Source organism: Oncorhynchus mykiss, chromosome 3 (assembly GCF_057628025.1).
Source record: "Oncorhynchus mykiss isolate SJ-2025 chromosome 3, ASM5762802v1, whole genome shotgun sequence".
NCBI classification, from domain to species: domain Eukaryota; kingdom Metazoa; phylum Chordata; class Actinopteri; order Salmoniformes; family Salmonidae; genus Oncorhynchus; species Oncorhynchus mykiss.
The window spans coordinates 4691485-4712725 of NC_143024.1; the positions used below are offsets into that span (position 1 = coordinate 4691485).

Genomic DNA, 21241 nt, shown 5'->3' on the forward strand with positions numbered 1-21241 from the left:
CAACGCCGCCTCTCACACAACGCCGCCTCTCACACAACGCTGTTCCATTGAGCCAGAGGGGAACGGTTGGGGAGACTGAGTGAGCATCTACTCCCTCTGCTCAGTTAGGGGCCAGGAACCTAGTCAGGGAAACTCTGGCTCCTAGTTATAGTCACTACTATAGGTCCTAGTTATAGTATAGGTCCAAGTTATACTATAGGTCCTAGTTATAGTCACTACTATAGGTCCTAGTTATAGTATAGGTCCAAGTTATACTATAGGTCCTAGTTATAGTCACTACTATAGGTCCTAGTTATAGTCACTACTATAGGTCCTAGTTATAGTCACTACTATAGGTCCTAGTTATACTATAGGTCATAGTAAGTCACTACTATAGGTCCTAGTTATAGTCACTACTATAGGTCCTAGAAATAGTCACTAATACAGGTCCTAGTTATAGTCACTACTATAGGTCCTAGTTATACTATAGGTCCTAGTAATAGTCACTACTATAGGTCCTAGTTATAGTCACTACTATAGGTCCTAGTTATAGTCACTACTATAGGTCCTAGATATAGTAACTACTATAGGTCCTAGATATAGTATAGGTCCTAGTTATAGTATAGGTCCTAGTTATAGTCACTACTATAGGTCCTAGATATAGTATAGGTCCTAGTTATAGTCACTACTATAGGTCCAAGATATAGTATAGGTCCTAGTTATGGTCACTACTATAGGTCCTAGTTATGGTCACTACTATAGGTCCTAGATATAGTCACTACTATAGGTCCTAGTTATAGTATAGGTCCTAGTTATAGTCACTACTATAGGTCCTAGTTATAGTCACAACTATAGGTCCTAGTTATAGTCACTACTATAGGTCCTAGATATAGTCACTACTATAGGTCCTAGTTATAGTCACTACTACAGGTCCTAGTTATGGTCACTACTATAGGTCCTAGATATAGTCACTACTATAGGTCCTAGTTATAGTATAGGTCCTAGTTATAGTCACTACTATAGGTCCTAGTTATAGTCACAACTATAGGTCTTAGTTATAGTCACTACTATAGGTCCTAGTTATAGTCACTACTATAGGTCCAAGATATAGTATAGGTCCTAGTTATGGTCACTACTATAGGTCCTAGTTATGGTCACTACTATAGGTCCTAGATATAGTCACTACTATAGGTCCTAGTTATAGTATAGGTCCTAGTTATAGTCACTACTATAGGTCCTAGTTATAGTCACAACTATAGGTCCTAGTTATAGTCACTACTATAGGTCCTAGATATAGTCACTACTATAGGTCCTAGTTATAGTATAGGTCCTAGTTATAGTCACTACTACAGGTCCTAGTTATAGTCACTACTATAGGTCCTAGATATAGTATAGGTCCTAGTTATAGTCACTACTATAGGTCCTAGTTATAGTATAGGTCCAAGTTATAGTCACTACTATAGGTCCTAGTTATAGTCACTACTACAGGTCCTAGTTATAGTCACTACTATAGGTCCTAGTTATAGTCACTACTATAGGTCCTAGTTATAGTCACTACTATAGGTCCTAGTTATAGTATAGGTCCTAGTTATAGTCACTACTATAGGTCCTAGTTATAGTATAGGTCCTAGTTATAGTCACTACTATAGGTCCTAGTTATAGTCACTACTACAGGTCCTAGTTATAGTCACTACTATAGGTCCTAGTTATAGTCACTACTATAGGTCCTAGTTATAGTCACTACTATAGGTCCTAGTTATAGTATAGGTCCAAGTTATAGTCACTACTATAGGTCCTAGTTATAGTCACTACTACAGGTCCTAGTTATAGTCACTACTATAGGTCCTAGTTATAGTCACTACTATAGGTCCTAGTTATAGTCACTACTATAGGTCCTAGTTATAGTATAGGTCCTAGTTATAGTCACTACTATAGGTCCTAGTTATAGTATAGGTCCTAGTTATAGTCACTACTATAGGTCCTAGTTATAGTCACTACTACAGGTCCTAGTTATAGTCACTACTATAGGTCCTAGTTATAGTCACTACTACAGGTCCTAGTTATAGTCACTACTATAGGTCCTAGATATAGTATAGGTCCTAGTTATAGTCACTACTATAGGTCCTAGTTATAGTATAGGTCCAAGTTATAGTCACTACTATAGGTCCTAGTTATAGTCACTACTACAGGTCCTATTTATAGTCACTACTATAGGTCCTAGTTATAGTCACTACTATAGGTCCTAGTTATAGTCACTACTATAGGTCCTAGTTATAGTATAGGTCCTAGTTATAGTCACTACTATAGGTTGTTAGTCGATCCACCGGCCACTTCCAGGGCTTTCGAATCTCCGGAGCCCAGAATCAATAACCCGCCGTGTTACTCTGGGGAGCCCACTGAATGCCGCTCGTTCCTCACCCAGTGTGATATTGTGTTTTCTCTCCAGCCCAACACTTACTCCAGGAGCACTGCTCGTGTCGCCTACGTCATATCTCTCCTTACTGGACGGGCTCGTGAGTGGGGCACGGCAATCTGGGAGGCAAGGGCTGAGTGTACTAACCAGTATCAGGACTTTAAGGAGGAGATGATACGGGTTTTTGATCGATCTGTTTTTGGGGAGGAGGCTTCCAGGGCCCTGTCTTCCCTATGTCAGGGTAATCGATCCATAACAGACTACTCTATTGAGTTTCGCACTCTTGCTGCCTCCAGTGGCTGGAACGAGCCGGCTTTGCTCGCTCGTTTTCTGGAGGGTCTCCGCGCAGAGGTAAAGGATGAGATTCTCTCCCGGGAGGTTCCTTCCAACGTGGATTCCTTGATTGAACTCGCTATTCGCATTGAGCGACGGGTTGATCTTCGTCACCGAGCTCGTGGAAAGGAGCTCGCGTTCTCCGTTGCCCCCCTCTCCGCATCACTACCATCTTCCTCTGCCGGCTCGGGTGCTGAGCCTATGCAGCTGGGAGGTATCCGCATCTCGACTAAGGAGAGGGAACGGAGAATCACCAACCGCCTCTGTCTCTATTGCGGTTCTGCTGGTCATTTTGTCACTTCATGTCCAGTAAAAGCCAGAGCTCATCAGTAAGCGGAGGGCTACTGGTGAGCGCTACTACTCTTGTCTCTCCTTCAAGATCCTGCACTACCTTGTCGGTCCATCTACGCTGGACCGGTTCGTCAGCTTCCTGCAGTGCCTTAATAGACTCTGGGGCGGAGGGCTGTTTTATGGACGAGACCTGGGCTCGGGAACATGACATTCCTCTCAGACAGTTAAGGGAGTCCACGGCCTTGTTCGCCCTGGATGGTAGTCCTCTCCCCAGGATTCAGCGTGAGACGCTACCTTTAACCCTCACTGTTTCTGGTAATCATAGCGAAACCATTTCTTTTTTAATTTTTCGTTCACCTTTTACACCTGTTGTTTTGGGCCATCCCTGGCTAGTTTGTCATAATCCTTCCATTAATTGGTCTAGTAATTCTATCCTCTCCTGGAACGTCTCTTGTCATGTGAAATGTTTAATGTCTGCTATCCCTCCTGTTTCCTCTGTCTCTTCTTCACAGGAGGAGCCTGGTGATTTGACAGGGGTGCCGGAGGAATATCACGATCTGCGCACGGTGTTCAGTCGGTCCAGGGCCACCTCTCTTCCTCCACACCGGTCGTATGATTGTAGTATTGATCTCCTTCCGGGAACCACTCCCCCCCGGGGTAGACTATACTCTCTGTCGGCTCCCGAACGTAAGGCTCTCGAAGATTATTTGTCTGTAGCTCTTGCCGCCGGTACCATAGTTCCCTCCTCCTCTCCCGCCGGAGCGGGGTTTTTTTTTGTTAAGAAGAAGGACGGGTCCCTGCGCCCCTGCATAGATTATCGAGGGCTGAATGACATAACAGTGAAGAATCGTTATCCGCTTCCTCTTATGTCTTCAGCCTTCGAGATCCTGCAGGGAGCCAGGTTTTTCACTAAGTTGGACCTTCGTAACGCTTACCATCTCGTGCGCATCAGGGAGGGGGACGAGGGGAAGACGGCGTTTAACACTCCGTTAGGGCACTTTGAATACCGGGTTCTTCCTTTCGGCCTCGCTAACGCTCCAGCTGTCTTTCAGGCATTAGTCAATGATGTCCTGAGAGACATGCTGAACATCTTTGTTTTCGTTTACCTTGACGATATCCTGATTTTTTCACCGTCACTCCAGATTCATGTTCAGCACGTTCGACGTGTCCTCCAGCGCCTTTTAGAGAATTGTCTTTTTGTGAAGGCTGAGAAGTGCTCTTTTCATGCCTCCTCCGTCACATTTCTCGGTTCTGTTATTTCCGCTGAAGGCATTAAGATGGATCCCGCTAAGGTCCAAGCTGTCATTGATTGGCCCGTCCCTAAGTCACGCGTCGAGTTGCAGCGCTTTCTCGGCTTCGCGAACTTCTATCGTCGTTTCATCCGTAATTTCGGTCAGGTGGCAGCCCCTCTCACAGCCCTTACTTCTGTCAAGACGTGCTTTAAGTGGTCCGTTTCCGCCCAGGGAGCTTTTGATCTCCTCAAGAATCGTTTTACATCCGCACCTATCCTTGTTACACCTGACGTCTCTAGACAGTTCATTGTCGAGGTTGACGCGTCAGAGGTGGGCGTGGGAGCCATTCTTTCTCAGCGCTCCTTCTCTGACGACAAGGTCCACCCTTGCGCGTATTTTTCTCATCGCCTGTCGCCGTCGGAACGTAACTATGATGTGGAAAACCGCGAACTGCTCGCCATCCGCTTAGCCCTAGGCGAATGGCGACAGTGGTTGGAGGGGGCGACCGTTCCTTTTGTCGTTTGGACTGACCATAGGAACCTTGAGTACATCCGTTCTGCCAAACGACTTAATGCGCGTCGGGCGCTGTTTTTCGCTCGTTTCGAGTTCGTGATTTCTTATCGTCCGGGCTCTAAGAACACCAAGCCTGATGCTTTATCTCGTCTCTTCAGTTCTTCAGTAGCCTCCACTGACCCCGAGGGGATTCTCCCTGAGGGGCGTGTTGTCGGGTTGACTGTCTGGGGAATTGAGAGGCAGGTAAAGCAAGCACTCACTCAAACTCCGTCACCGCGCGCTTGTCCCAGGAACCTTCTTTTCGTTCCCGTTCCTACTCGTCTGGCCGTTCTTCAGTGGGCTCACTCTGCCAAGTTAGCCGGCCACCCTGGCGTTCGGGGTACGCTTGCTTCCATTCGCCAGCGCTTTTGGTGGCCCACCCGGGAGCATGACACGCGTCGCTTCGTGGCTGCTTGTTCGGTCTGCGCGCAGACTAAGTCCGGTAACTCTCCTCCTGCCGGCCGTCTCAGGCCGCTTCCCATTCCCTCTCGACCGTGGTCTCACATCGCCTTAGATTTTGTCACCGGACTGCCTTCGTCAGCGGGGAAGACTGTTATTCTTACGGTTGTCGACAGGTTCTCTAAGGCGGCTCATTTTATTCCCCTTGCTAAGCTTCCTTCTGCTAAAGAGACGGCACAAATCATCATCGAGAATGTTTTCAGAATTCATGGCCTTCCGTCAGACGTCGTTTCGGACAGAGGTCCGCAATTCACGTCTCAATTTTGGAGGGAGTTTTGCCGTTTGATTGGGGCTTCCGTCAGTCTCTCTTCCGGCTTTCACCCCCAGTCTAACGGTCAAGCAGAACGGGCCAATCAGACTATTGGTCGCATCTTACGCAGTCTTTCTTTTCGCAACCCTGCGTCTTGGTCAGAACAGCTCCCCTGGGCAGAATACGCCCACAACTCGCTTCCTTCGTCTGCGACCGGGCTATCTCCTTTTCAGAGTAGCCTCGGGTACCAGCCTCCGCTGTTCTCATCTCAGTTCGCCGAGTCCAGCGTCCCCTCCGCTCAGGCTTTTGTCCAACGTTGCGAGCGCACCTGGAAGAGGGTCAGGTCTGCACTTTGCCGTTATAGGGCGCAGACTGTGAGGGCTGCTAATAAGCGTAGAACTAAGAGTCCTAGATATTGTCGCGGTCAGAGAGTTTGGCTCTCCACTCAGAACCTTCCCCTTAAGACCACTTCTCGCAAGTTGACCCCGCGGTTCATTGGTCCGTTCCGTATTTCTCGGATCATTAATCCTGTCGCAGTTCGACTTCTTCTTCCGCGATATCTTCGTCGCGTCCACCCGGTCTTCCATGTCTCCTGTGTCAAGCCCGTTCTTCGCGCCCCCGCTCGTCTCCCCCCCCCCCCCCCCATCCTTGTCGAGGGCGCACCCATCTACAGGGTCCGTAGGATTTTGGACATGCGTCCTCGGGGCCGTGGTCATCAGTACCTAGTAGATTGGGAGGGGTACGGTCCTGAGGAGAGGAGTTGGGTTCCCTCTCGGGACGTGCTGGACCGTGCGCTGATCGATGATTTCCTCCGTTGCCGCCAGGTTTCCTCCTCGAGTGCGCCAGGAGGCGCTCGGTGAGTGGGGGGGTACTGTCATGTACTGTCATGTTGTGTCTTGTTTCTGTCCTTTCCCTTCACCCTGTCTCCCTCTGCTGGTCGTTGTTAGGTTACCTTTTCTCCCCCTCTTTCCCCCAGCTGTGCCTTGTCTCCTCCTAACTACCTCGTCACCCCTTTTCCCACCTGTTCCCTTTTTCCCTCTGATTAGTCCTCTATATCTCTCTCTGTTTCTGCTCCTGTCTTTGTCGGATTCTTGTTTGTGTTGTTCATGCCTGAACCAGACTATCGTCATGTTTGCTGCAACCTTGTCCTGTCCTGTCGGAATCTGCCGGTCCATCTGAGCCTACGTTTTGTTTTGTTATTAAAGAAGCTCTGTTTACGTTAATTCGCTTTTGGGTCCTCATTCACGCACCGTAACAATATGTTGTGAGGAGGCCTGTGTTTAGACACTGGTTCTCATGTAATTGAAAGAGCATAAATATGTTATGTTTTTATTTTCCTCAAATTGATTACTCTGTGTTATTAGACATGTGCAAGGTTGTCTTGTAGAATAAAGGTTGTTGTAATCTTAGTTTCAGAAGGGAGAAAGCTTACATATAAGCTAAGGTATTTGACATTGAGGGGATTTGAATTTTAAAATATTGAGTATGTTACTATTCTGATTCTTCAAAAGGGACTGAGTCCCTTGAGAGGGGAATGTTAGGGAAGATTCAGAATTTGTTGGTAACATATGTAAGATGTTTTATATTCATCAAATGTGTGTAAGTTAATTCTCATCAGAATGGTATTTTTGTGTTATTCTGTGGTGAGGGTTGCAGTATCTGTTCTATGTCAAGACTAAGTTGCATGGCCGCTGAGAGGGGAGAGGTCAAAGTGTCATCATGTGTAAACATATCTTTCACTCTCTACCTTTCCCATAGTGGGGAAAGGAAGGTTGCAGTGTCTGGAATCATTCTATGCTCCCTCTTATGTTGTTTCTATCTTAACCTATAGCCTCACTCTCCTCTCCGTGAGTTTGTCCAGGAGTTTGTATTTAGAGTGGGTTGTATCTAAATGACAATTTGATATATGCCTGTTGTAATGGAGGATTGGTTTATGGTTTGGGAAAGGAGACAAAGCTGAACGATGAGTTATGTCTATGCTGTCTGACTATGTGGGTCTTTGCTATTAAAGGAACTCAGTTGTATTGGAAGGGGGCTCTCAGAGGATTCACTGGGAGACACTGAATCAATCTGAGAGTCACAGGGTTGTGATAGAGCTCATATAATTAAAGATGGACTTTTATAACTAACTCTGACTTGTGTGTGTGGTTTGCTCCCATGATTTGGTAAATAGAGGAAATTTCCACGACAAGGTCCTAGTTATAGTATAGGTCCTAGTTATAGTCACTACTATAGGTCCTAGTTATAGTATAGGTCCTAACAGTCATGTGTGCATACATTTTCTATTGGGAGGCCCCAGCGGGAATCGAACCCCCAACCTTCGTCATCGCAAGCGCCATGCTCTTCCGACTGATTCACACAGAGACCATAAGCTGTCTCTAAAACGACCTCTGACCTCGTATCGAGCCCCCAGCTGGGCGTAGTCCTTCAGCTTGTCCTTGTCCAGTCTGGTGGGAACCTCCATGATGGCATGAATCTGCAGCTTGATGATCTTAGCGAGGGAGGTGAACATGCTCTCAGGGATGATCTGTAACACCTAGTGGAGAGTAGAGGAGACAGCATGCTCTCAGGATGATCTGTAACACCTAGTGGAGAGTAGAGGAGACAGCATGCTCTCAGGGATGATCTGTAACACCTAGTGGAGAGTAGAGGAGACAACATGCTCTCAGGGATGATCTGTAACACCTAGTGGAGAGTAGAGGAGACAACATGCTCTCAGGGATGATCTGTAACACCTAGTGGAGAGTAGAGGAGACAACATACTCTCAGGGATGATCTGTAACACCTAGTGGAGAGTAGAGGAGACAACATACTCTCAGGGATGATCTGTAACACCTAGTGGAGAGTAGAGGAGACAACATACTCTCAGGGATGATCTGTAACACCTAGTGGAGAGTAGAGGAGACAACGTGCTCTCAGGGATGATCTGTAACACCTAGTGGAGAGTAGAGGAGACAATGTGCTCTCAGGGATGATCTGTAACACCTAGTGGAGAGTAGAGGAGACAACGTGCTCTCAGGGATGATCTGTAACACCTAGTGGAGAGTAGAGGAGACAGCATGCTCTCAGGGATGATCTGTAACACCTAGTGGAGAGTAGAGGAGACAACGTGCTCTCAGGGATGATCTGTAACACCTAGTGGAGAGTAGAGGAGACAACGTGCTCTCAGGGATGATCTGTAACACCTAGTGGAGAGTAGAGGAAACAACGTGCTCTCAGGGATGATCTGTAACACCTAGTGGAGAGTAGAGGAAACAACGTGCTCTCAGGGATGATCTGTAACACCTAGTGGAGAGTAGAGGAGACAACGTGCTCTCAGGGATGATCTGTAACACCTAGTGGAGAGTAGAGGAGACAACGTGCTCTCAGGGATGATCTGTAACACCTAGTGGAGAGTAGAGGAAACAACGTGCTCTCAGGGATGATCTGTAACACCTAGTGGAGAGTAGAGGAGACAACGTGCTCTCAGGGATGATCTGTAACACCTAGTGGAGAGTAGAGGAGACAACGTGCTCTCAGGGATGATCTGTAACACCTAGTGGAGAGTAGAGGAAACAACGTGCTCTCAGGGATGATCTGTAACACCTAGTGGAGAGTAGTGGAAACAACATGCTCATAGGTATGATGATCTGTAGAGGGTTGGGTTAGGGAGTAAGGGGTCAGAGCAGGGACTGGGGGTAGGGACTGGGGGTAGAGAATAGAGACTAGGGGACTGGGGGTAGAGAATAGAGACTAGGGGACTGGGGGTAGAGAATAGAGACTAGGGGACTGGGGGTAGAGAGTAGAGACTAGGGGCTGTGGGTAGAGAGTAGAGACTAGGGGCTGGTGGTAGAGAGTAGAGACTAGGGGACTGGTGGTAGAGTAGAGACTAGGGGACTGGGGGTAGATAGTAGAGACTAGGGGCTGGGGGTAGAGAGTAGAGACTAGGAGGCTGGGGGTAGAGACTAGGGGACTGGGGGTAGAGACTAGGGGGCTGGGGGTAGAGAGTAGAGACTAGGGGCTGGGGGTAGAGAGTAGAGACTAGGAGGCTGGGGGTAGAGAGTAGAGACTAGGGGGCTGGGGGTAGAGAGTAGAGACTAGGGGGCTGGGGGTAGAGAGTAGAGACTAGGGGGCTGGGGGTAGAGAGTAGAGACTAGGGGGCTGGGGGTAGAGAGTAGAGACTAGGAGGCTGGGGGTACAGAGTAGAGACTAGGAGGCTGGGGGTACAGAGTAGAGACTAGGGGGCTGGGGGTAGAGAGTAGAGACTAGGGTGCTGGGGGTAGAGAGTAGAGACTAGGAGGCTGGGGGTAGAGAGTAGAGACTAGGGGGCTGGGGGTAGAGAGTAGAGACTAGGGGCTGGGGGTAGAGAGTAGAGACTAGGGGGCTGGGGGTAGAGAGTAGAGACTAGGAGGCTGGGGGTACAGAGTAGAGACTAGGGGGCTGGGGGTAGAGAGTAGAGACTAGGGGGCTGGGGGTAGAGAGTAGAGACTAGGAGGCTGGGGGTAGAGAGTAGAGACTAGGTGGCTGGGGGTAGAGAGTAGAGACTAGGAGGCTGGGGGTACAGAGTAGAGACTAGGAGGCTGGGGGTAGAGAGTAGAGACTAGGAGGCTGGGGGTAGAGAGTAGAGACTAGGAGGCTGGGGGTAGAGAGTAGAGACTAGGGGGCTGGGGGTAGAGAGTAGAGACTAGGGGGCTGGGGGTAGAGAGTAGAGACTAGGGGGCTGGGGGTAGAGAGTAGAGACTAGGGGCTGGGGGTAGAGAGTAGAAACTAGGGGCAGAGAGTAGAAACTAGGGGCTGGGGGTAGAGAGTAGAGACTAGGGGACTGGGGTAGAGAGTAGAGACTAGGGGGCTGGGGGTAGAGAGTAGAGACTAGGGGCAGGGGGTAGAGAGTAGAGACTAGGGGCAGGGGGTAGAGAGTAGAGACTAGGGGGCTGGGGGTAGAGAGTAGAGACTAGGGGGCTGGGGGTAGAGAGTAGAGACTAGGGGGCTGGGGGTAGAGAGTAGAGACTAGGGGGCTGGGGGTAGAGAGTAGAGACTAGGGGGCAGAGAGTAGAGACTAGGGGGCAGAGAGTAGAGACTAGGGGGCTGGGGGTAGAGAGTAGAGACTAGGGGGCAGAGAGTAGAGACTAGGGGGCAGAGAGTAGAGACTAGGGGGCTGGGGGTAGAGAGTAGAGACTAGGGGCAGGGGGTAGAGAGTAGAGACTAGGGGGCTGGGGGTAGAGAGTAGAGACTAGGGGGCTGGGGGTAGAGAGTAGAGACTAGGGGGCTGGGGATAGAGAGTAGAGACTAGGGGGCAGAGAGTAGAGACTAGGGGGCTAGGGGTAGAGAGTAGAGACTAGGGGCAGGGGGTAGAGAGTAGAGACTAGGTGCTCCGGGACCATACCTTTCTGACGTAGGTCACCAGTTCCCCGGAGTAGAACTGAGAAACACTGAGCAGATCTGGACTGTTGGCCTGGTTGATACGCAGCAGAGGCAGGTCCAACGCAGACGCCAACTGGAAACATAGATCCATAACGACACGCGTTAGAGACCGCATGTTTTCAAACAGGAAATACCCCTTTTTCCTTGTTTAGAGGATGAACCTGTGTACTCTACGAAATGTACTGTTTGTCTGAGTAGTGAATGGTTGACCTTGAGAAAGGTTGCTCGTAGTTTGGTCACCATGGATGGGTTCACTCTGATACTCTCCTGCATGATGGACGTGAAGCTGGGAAAACAACCAGAGAAAAAAAAAATTCAAAATGGCAAATGTATATATTTCTATGATCTGCCATGCGTAGGACAGGTCTCCTACTATCTGCATGGTGATCAGGACCATTCATAACCCATTCATAACCCCTACCTGTCTATGATCTGCCATGCGTAGGACAGGTCTCCTACTATCTGCATGGTGATCAGGACCATTCATAACCCATTCATAACCCCTACCTGTCTATGATCTGCCATGCGTAGGACAGGTCTCCTACTATCTGCATGGTGATCAGGACCATTCATAACCCATTCATAACCCCTACCTGTCTATGATCTGCCATGCATAGGACAGGTCTCCTACTATCTGCATGGTGATCAGGACCATTCATAACCCATACATAACCCATTCATAACCCCTACCTGTCTATGATCTGCCATGCGTAGGACAGGTCTCCTACTATCTGCATGGTGATCAGGACCATTCATAACCCATACATAACCCATTCATAACCCCTACCTGTCTATGATCTGCCATGCGTAGGACAGGTCTCCTACTATCTGCATGGTGATCAGGACCATTCATAACCCATTCATAACCCCTACCTGTCTATGATCTGCCATGCGTAGGACAGGTCTCCTACTATCTGCATGGTGATCAGGACCATTCATAACCCATTCATAACCCCTACCTGTCTATGATCTGCCATGCATAGGACAGGTCTCCTACTATCTGCATGGTGATCAGGACCATTCATAACCCATACATAACCCATTCATAACCCCTACCTGTCTATGATCTGCCATGCGTAGGACAGGTCTCCTACTATCTGCATGGTGATCAGGACCATTCATAACCAATTCATAACCCATTCATAACCCATACATAAGCCATTTATGACCCCTACCTGTCTATGATCTGCCATGCGTAAGACAGGTCTCCTACTATCTGCATGGTGATCAGGACCATTCATAACCCATTCATAACCCCTACCTGTCTATGATCTGCCATGCATAGGACAGGTCTCCTACTATCTGCATGGTGATCAGGACCTCCTCCTTGATGTTGATAGTCCTGATCATCTGGTGAAGGAACTTCCTGGTGTCAGCCAGGAACTGACACACCTGCAGGTTGGACTCCAACTGGTGGAACTCTTGAACCTGAGCGCAGGTAAGGAGAGGACAGGAAGTCAGGGTTTATTGGTAAGGAGAGGACAGGAAGTCAGGGTTTATAGGTAAGGAGAGGACAGGAAGTCAGGGTTTATAGGTAAGGAGAGGACAGGAAGTCAGGGTTTATTGGAAAGGAGAGGACAGGAAGTCAGGGTTTATAGGTAAGGAGAGGACAGGAAGTCAGGGTTTATTGGAAAGGAGAGGACAGGAAGTCAGGGTGTATTGGTAAGGAGAGGACAGGAAGTCAGGGTTTATTGGTAAGGAGAGGACAGGAAGTCAGGGTTTATTGGTAAGGAGAGAAGAGGAAGTCAGGGCTTATTGGTAAGGAGAGGACAGGAAGTCAGGGTTTATTGGTAAGGAGAGAAGAGGAAGTCAGGCTATATAGGTAAGGAGAGGACAGGAAATCAGGGTTAATTGGTAAGGAGAGAACAGGAAGTCAGGGTTTATTGGTAAGGAGAGAAGAGGAAGTCAGGCTATATAGGTAAGGAGAGGACAGGAAGTCAGGGTTTATATAGTCTCCTGTTTCCACACTTCCAAGTCTCTTATCAACTCAGCTGTTAGAATGAACATGAGAAAAGTTTAGCTTTTCACTGAAAAGTTACAACATATTTTTGGACAAAGCAGCATCATTGTATATCAAATCGAAGGGATACAAATGTCTAAGAGTGTTACCATGTAATCACTATGTAACATAATGATCATGTAACGGTCACTAAGTGCGTTACCATGTAATCACTGTGTAATATAATGATAATGTAATGGTCACTAAGAGTGTTACTATGTAAGGGTCACTAAGAGTGTTACCATGTAACGGTCACTAAGAGAGTTACCATATAATATAATGATCATGTAACGGTCACTAAGAGTGTTACCATGTAATGGTCACTAAGAGTGTTACCATGTAATATAATGATCATGTAACGGTCACTAAGAGTGTTACCATGTAATGGTCACTAAGAGTGTTACCATGTAATATAATGATCATGTAACGGTCACTAAGAGGGTTACCATGTAATATAATGATCATGTAACGGTCACTAAGAGGGTTACAATGTAATATAATGATCATGTAATGGTCACTAAGAGTGTTACAATGTAATATAATGATCATGTAACGGTCACTAAGAGTGTTACCATGTAATGGTCACTAAGAGTGTTACCATGTAATATAATGATCATGTAACGGTCACTAAGAGTGTTACCATGTAATGGTCACTAAGAGTGTTACCATGTAATATAATGATCATGTAACGGTCACTAAGAGGGTTACCATGTAATATAATGATCATGTAACGGTCACTAAGAGGGTTACAATGTAATATAATGATCATGTAATGGTCACTAAGAGTGTTACAATGTAATATAATGATCATGTAACGGTCACTAAGAGTGTTACCATGTAATGGTCACTAAGAGTGTTACCATGTAATATAGTGATCATGTAACGGTCACTAAGAGAGTTACCATGTAATATAATGATCATATAACGGTCACTAAGAGTGTTACCATGTAATATAATGATCGTGTAATGGTCACTAAGAGTGTTACCATGTAATATAATGATCATGTAACAGTCACTAAGAGTGTTACCATGTAATGGTCACTAAGAGTGTTACCATGTAATATAGTGATCATGTAACGGTCACTAAGAGTGTTACCATGTAATATAATGATCATGTAACGGTCACTAAGAGTGTTACCATGTAATGGTCACTAAGAGTGTAACCCAGAGATAAAATAACTGTACTCTTGTTCACGTTCTAGTCGTTGTTGTTTGCGGTGCATTTCCCAGCCTCACCTCTACGAGGGCCTGTATCAGCTGAACGGTCTTCCTGCCTGCCGCGGTGGAGTCCTCGTAGTTCAGAGACTCGATCTGCTTCGAGATCTCCCTGAACCATGCCTGCAGGTTCTCTGTCCAACACAACAACAAGCGCGTCAACAACACACATCAACATCTAGCGCGTTTAGAATGGAAGTATGGCATAGTGAGATCAGCTTTCACTAATGCAACAGGAATAGGTATGGTACAGTGAGCCATCAACAGGAATAAGTATGGTACAGTGAGCCATCAACAGGAATAAGTATGGTACAGTGAGCCATCAACAGGAATAAGTATGGTACAGTGAGCCTGCAACAGGAATAAGTACGGTACAGTGAGCCTGCAACAGGAATAAGTATGGTACAGTGAGCCTGCAACAGGAATAAGTATTATACAGTGAGCCATCAACAGGAATAAGCATGGTACAGTGAGCCCGCAACAGGAATCAGTATGGGACAGTGAGCCCGCAACAGGAATAAGTATGGTACAGTGAGCCATCAACAGGAATAAGTATGGTACAGTGAGCCATCAACAGGAATAAGTATGGTACAGTGAGCCATCAACAGGAATAAGTATGGTACAGTGAGCCATCAACAGGAATAAGTATGGTACAGTGAGCCTGCAACAGGAATAAGTACGGTACAGTGAGCCTGCAACAGGAATAAGTATGGTACAGTGAGCCTGCAACAGGAATAAGTATTATACAGTGAGCCATCAACAGGAATAAGCATGGTACAGTGAGCCCGCAACAGGAATAAGTATGGTACAGTGAGCCATCAACAGGAATAAGCATGGTACAGTGAGCCCGCAACAGGAATAAGCATGGTACAGTGAGCCCGCAACAGGAATCAGTATGGGACAGTGAGCCTGCAACAGGAATAAGTATGGGACAGTGAGCCATCAACAGGAATAAGCATGGTACAGTGAGCCCGCAACAGGAATCAGTATGGTACAGTGAGCCTGCAACAGGAATAAGTATGGGACAGTGAGCCATCAACAGGAATAAGCATGGTACAGTGAGCCTCTTGCCCATTCACCCTCTGCATGGTACACATACACAATCCATGTCTCAATTGTCTCAAGGCTTAAAAATCATTCTTTAACCCGTCTCCTCCCCTTCACCTACACTGATTGAAGTGGATTTAACAAGTGAAATCATTAAGTGATAATAGCTTTCACCTGGATTCACCTGGTGAGTCTATGACATGGAAAGAGCAGGTGTTCCTAATGCTTTGTCCAGTCAGTGTACAGTATACCGCACACATATCAACAGTTTCAGTGATTGACTCCAACCAGAAGTCACAATAAGAGTATGGAGTCCAGATTGTGAACTACTGTGGTAATTATGTGTGTTTTAATGTCGAACTACCAGCTGTGGTAATTATGTGTGTTTTAATGTCAAACTACCAGCTGTGGTAATTATGTGTTTTAATGTCGAACTACCAGCTGTGGTAATTATGTGTGTTTTAATGTCGAACTACCAGCTGTGGTAACTATGTGTGTTTTAATGTCGAACTACCAGCTGTGGTAACTATGTGTGTTTTAATGTCGAACTACCAGCTGTGGTAATTATGTGCGTTTTAATGTCGAACTACCAGCTGTGGTAACTATGTGCGTTTTAATGTCGAACTACCAGCTGTGGTAACTATGTGCGTTTTAATGTCGAACTACCAGCTGTGGTAACTATGTGCGTTTTAATGTCGAACTACCAGCTGTGGTAACTATGTGCGTTTTAATGTCGAACTACCAGCTGTGGTAACTATGTGCGTTTTAATGTCGAACTACCAGCTGTGGTAATTATGTGCGTTTTAATGTCGAACTACCAGCTGTGGTAACTATGTGTGTTTTAATATCGAACTACCAGCTGTGGTAACTAACTATGTGTGTTTTAATGTCGAACTACCAGCTGTGGTAACTATGTGTGTTTTAATGTCGAACTACCAGCTGTGGTAATTATGTGTGTTTTAATGTCGAACTACCAGCTGTGGTAATTATGTGTGTTTCGATGCCGTAGCTAGTTCCGCTATCATCCATCTCACCATTCTTCTCCACTCTGGTTAGAGGCTTGACCCCAGAGAAGACCTCAGCCAGCTCGGTCATCCTCTCAGATCCCTCAGCTCGATAACTCTCCCATTTCAGCTGCTTCTCTGACAGCATCTTCTTGAACATCTGAGAAGGGGGTGGAACACAGATGGTGAATTCACCATTTATATTCAGAGACCCGACACGTCAGGGGAGGGGGGGGGTGACACAGATGGTGAATTCACCATTTATATTCAGAGACCCGACACGTCAGGGGGGGGGGACACAGATGGTGAATTCACCATTTATATTCAGAGACCCGACACGTCAGGGGGGGACACAGATGGTGAATTCACCACTTATATTCAGAGACCCGACACGTCAGGGGGGGACACAGATGGTGAATTCACCATTTATATTCAGAGACCCGACACGTCAGGGGAGGGGGGGGGACACAGATGGTGAATTCACCATTTATATTCAGAGACCCGACACGTCAGGGGGGGACACAGATGGTGAATTCACCATTTATATTCAGAGACCCGACACGTCAGGGGGGGACACAGATGGTGAATTCACCATTTATATTCAGAGACCCGACACGTCAGGGGGGGACGACGACACAGATGGTGAATTCACCATTTATATTCAGAGACCCGACACGTCAGGGAGGGGGGGGGGACACAGATGGTGAATTCACCATTTATATTCAGAGACCCGACACGTCAGGGGGGGACACAGATGGTGAATTCACCATTTATATTCAGAGACCCGACACGTCAGGGAGGGGGGGGGGACACAGATGGTGAATTCACCATTTATATTCAGAGACCCGACACGTCAGGGGGGGACACAGATGGTGAATTCACCATTTATATTCAGAGACCCGACACGTCAGGGGGGGACGACGACACAGATGGTGAATTCACCATTTATATTCAGAGACCCGACACGTCAGGGGGGGACACAGATGGTGAATTCACCATTTATATTCAGAGACCCGACACGTCAGGGGAGGGGGGGGGACACAGATGGTGAATTCACCATTTATATTCAGAGACCCGACACGTCAGGGGGGGACACAGATGGTGAATTCACCATTTATATTCAGAGACCCGACACGTCAGGGGAGGGGGGGGGACACAGATGGTGAATTCACCATTTATATTCAGAGACCCGACACGTCAGGGAGGGGGGGGGGACACAGATGGTGAATTCACCATTTATATTCAGAGACCCGACACGTCAGGGGAGGGGGGGGGACACAGATGGTGAATTCACCATTTATATTCAGAGACCCGACACATCGGGGGGGGGGGGGGGGGACACAGATGGTGAATTCACCATTTATATTCAGAGACCCGACACGTCAGGGGGGGGGGGGGGGGACACAGATGGTGAATTCACCATTTATATTCAGAGACCCGACACGTCGGGGGGGGGGGGGGGGGGGGGGGCACAGATGGTGAATTCATAATTTATATTCAGAGACCCAACATGTGTTTGTTTTTTTAAATTGTGTAATTACAACTTGACTTGGCATCAAATCATATATGATACTGTTCAGACTCACCTCTTTGAGGGTGAACTCAAACTGGGCGGTGTCTAGGAGAACCTGGAACAGGATCTTGGGGTTGTACTTGGAGTCGTTGATCACCTGGTCTTTGATCTGGCGCAGACGCTTGTTGTTGGGATCATAGGCTGCAAGAAGAAAATACAACACAGTTTAGGAATATAGTACCGCCTGGCGTGACACAGCGCCGCCTGGCGTGACACAGCGCCGCCTGGCGTGACACAGCGCCGCCTGGCGTGACACAGCGCCGCCTGGCGTGACACAGCGCCGCCTGGCGTGATATAAGAGCACCTGGCGTGACACAGCGCCGCCTGGCGTGATATAGGAGCACCTGGCGTGATATAAGAGCACCTGTCGTGACACAGCGCCGCCTGGCGTGATATAGGAGCACCTGGCGTGATACAGGAGCACCTGGCGTGATACAGGAGCACCTGGCGTGATACAGGAGCACCTGGCGTGATACAGGAGCACCTGGCGTGATACAGGAGCACCTGGCGTGACATAGGAGCACCTGGCGTGATACAGGAGCACCTGGCGTGACACAGGAGCACCTGGCGTGATACAGGAGCACCTGGCGTGATACAGGAGCACCTGGCGTGATACAGGAGCACCTGGCGTGATACAGGAGCACCTGGCGTGATACAGCGCCGCCTGGCGTGATACAGGAGCACCTGGCGTGATACAGGAGCACCTGGCGTGACATAGGAGCACCTGGCGTGACATAGGAGCACCTGGCGTGATACAGGAGCACCTGGCGTGATACAGGAGCACCTGGCGTGATACAGGAGCACCTGGCGTGACATAGGAGCACCTGGCGTGACACAGGAGCACCTGGCGTGATACAGGAGCACCTGGCGTGACACAGGAGCACCTGGCGTGACACAGGAGCACCTGGCGTGACACAGGAGCACCTGGCGTGATACAGGAGCACCTGGCGTGATACAGGAGCACCTGGCGTGATACAGGAGCACCTGGCGTGATACAGGAGCACCTGGCGTGATACAGGAGCACCTGGCGTGATACAGGAGCGCCTGGCGTGATACAGGAGCGCCTGGCGTGATTCAGGAGCGCCTGGCGTGATACAGGAGCGCCTGGCGTGATTCAGGAGCGCCTGGCGTGATTCAGGAGCACCTGGCGTGACACAGCACCACCCGGCGTGACACAGTGCAGCCTGACACGATCATACCCAAGGTTCTGTCTGATATGATGCTACTGGAGGTTCTGTCTGGTATGATTCTACTGGAGGTTCTGTCTGGTATGATGCTACTGGAGGTTCTGTCTGGTATGATGCTACTGGAGGTTCTGTCTGGTATGATGCTACTGGAGGTTCTGTCTGGTATGATGCTACTGGAGGTTCTGTCTGGTATGATGCTACTGGAGGTTCTGTCTGGTATGATGCTACTGGAGGTTCTGTCTGGTATGATGCTACTGGAGGTTCTGTCTGGTATGATGCTACTGGAGGTTCTGTCTGATATGATGCTGCTGGAGGTTCTGTCTGATATGATGCTGCTGGAGGTTCTGTCTGATATGATGCTGCTGGAGGTTCTGTCTGGTACGATGCTGCTGGAGGTTCTGTCTGGTATGATGCTGCTGGAGGGTCTGTCTGGTATGATGCTGCTGGAGGGTCTGTCTGGTATGATGCTGCTGGAGGTTCTGTCTGGTATGATGCTGCTGGAGGTGCTGTCTGGTATTATGCTGCTGGAGGTTCTGTCTGGTATGATGCTACTGGAGGTTCTGTCTGGTATGATGCTACTGGAGGTTCTGTCTGGTATGATGCTACTGGAGGTTCTGTCTGATATGATTCTACTGGAGGTTCTGTCTGGTATGATGCTACTGGAGGTTCTGTCTGGTATGATGCTACTGGAGGTTCTGTCTGGTATGATGCTACTGGAGGTTCTGTCTGATATGATTCTACTGGAGGTTCTGTCTGATACGATGCTACTGGAGGTTATGTCCGATATGATGCTACTGGAGGTTCTGCCCTGCATCGTTTTGATACTAGTTCTCATTCCCACTTTAAACAAACTAAATTAAAAGGCTTCATGAACCCTTCATAAGGCCTTTATGGATGCTTCATGAACCCTTCATAAGGCCTTTATGGATGCTTCATGAACCCTTCATAAGGCCTTTATGGATGCTTCATGAACCCTTCATAAGGCCTTTATGGATGCTTCATGAACCCTTCATAAGGCCTTTATGGATGCTACATGAAGCCTTCATAAGGCCTTTATGGATGCTTCATGAACCCTTCATAAGGCCTTTATGGATGCTTCCTGAACCCTTTATGGATGCTTCATGAACCCTTCATAAAGCCTTTATGGATGCTTCATGAACCCTTCATAATGCCTTTATGGATGCTTCATGAACCCTTCATAAGGCCTTTATGGACGCTTCATAAACCCTTTATAATGCCTTTATGGATGCTTCATGAACCCTTCATAAGGCCTTTATGGATGCTTCCTGAACCCTTTATGGATGCTTCATGAACCCTTCATAAAGCCTTTATGGATGCTTCATGAACCCTTCATAATGCCTTTATGGATGCTTCATGAACCCTTCATAAGGCCTTTATGGACGCTTCATAAACCCTTCATAATGCCTTTATGGATGCTTCATGAACCCTTCATAAGGCCTTTATGGATGCGTCACGAACCCTTCATAAGGCCTTTATGGATGCTTCATGAACCCTTCTTAAGGCCTTTATGGATGCTTCATGAACCCTTTATAAGGCCTTTATGGATGCTTCATGAACCCTTCATAAGGCCTTTATGGATGCTTCATGAACCCTTCATAAGGCCTTTATGGATGCTTCATAAAGCCTTTATGGATGCTTCATGAACCCTTTATAAGGCCTTTATGGATGCTTCATGAACCCTTCATAAGGCCTTTATGGATGCTTCATGAACCCTTCATAAGGCCTTTATGGATGCTTCATGAACCCTTTATAAGGCCTTTATGGATGCTTCATGAACCCTTTATAAGGCCTTTATGGATGCTTCATGAACCCTTCATAAGGCCTTTATGGATGCTTCATGAACCCTTCATAAGGCCTTTATGGATGCTACATGAAGCCTTCATAAGGCCTTTATGGATGCTTCATGAACCCTTCATAAGGCCTTTATTAATGCTTCCATAAATCAGTTGTAAACCCATTTGATGCATGGACCTAGACGTCAACAGAAAGGCCCTACCCGAGTCTGCAGTGTGTAGCATCAGCCAGCGTATGGAAACGTTACAGTCCCGGAGACAGTTGAGCAGCTTCGGGACGTTATCCAGGACGATCTCCTCCCTCAGGAACCCTTCCTTCAGCAGCTGCTGGATCTGTGGCCTCAGGCCCTCCATGCTGACTGAATAACGACTGGCCTAGAGGAGGGTTGACGTACGGTTGGTTATAGGGTGTTATAACATGGCAGTCATAAGCAGGCCCTCCATGCTGACTGAATAACGACTGGCCTAGAGGAGGGTTGACGTACGGATAGTT

At 47.7% G+C, this 21241-nt stretch overlaps 1 protein-coding gene across 11 annotated transcripts in view; it reads right to left on the bottom strand.

The window, feature by feature from the left end:
* Window positions 1–21241, bottom strand: part of LOC149984275 (WASH complex subunit 5-like) — a 63685-nt gene that overhangs the window by 19881 nt on the left and 22563 nt on the right. For 7 of the 11 annotated variants that reach the window (XM_090219568.1, XM_090219575.1, XM_090219586.1 and 4 more), the window contains 8 exons: window positions 20952–21123; window positions 17761–17888; window positions 16205–16334; window positions 14145–14257; window positions 12171–12337; window positions 11120–11195; window positions 10872–10982; window positions 7905–8045 (listed from right to left, as the gene is read on the bottom strand). In XM_090219568.1, coding sequence (XP_090075694.1) covers window positions 7905–8045; window positions 10872–10982; window positions 11120–11195; window positions 12171–12337; window positions 14145–14257; window positions 16205–16334; window positions 17761–17888; window positions 20952–21123 — 1038 coding nt within the window. Of the gene's footprint in view, window positions 1–7904; window positions 8046–8959; window positions 9095–10871; window positions 10983–11119; window positions 11199–11247; window positions 11277–11330; window positions 11386–11502; window positions 11557–12170; window positions 12338–14144; window positions 14258–16204; window positions 16335–17760; window positions 17889–20951; window positions 21124–21241 lie in introns of those variants that run through there. The other 4 variants (XM_090219593.1, XM_090219598.1, XM_090219602.1 and 1 more) reach the window with 4 other exon arrangements.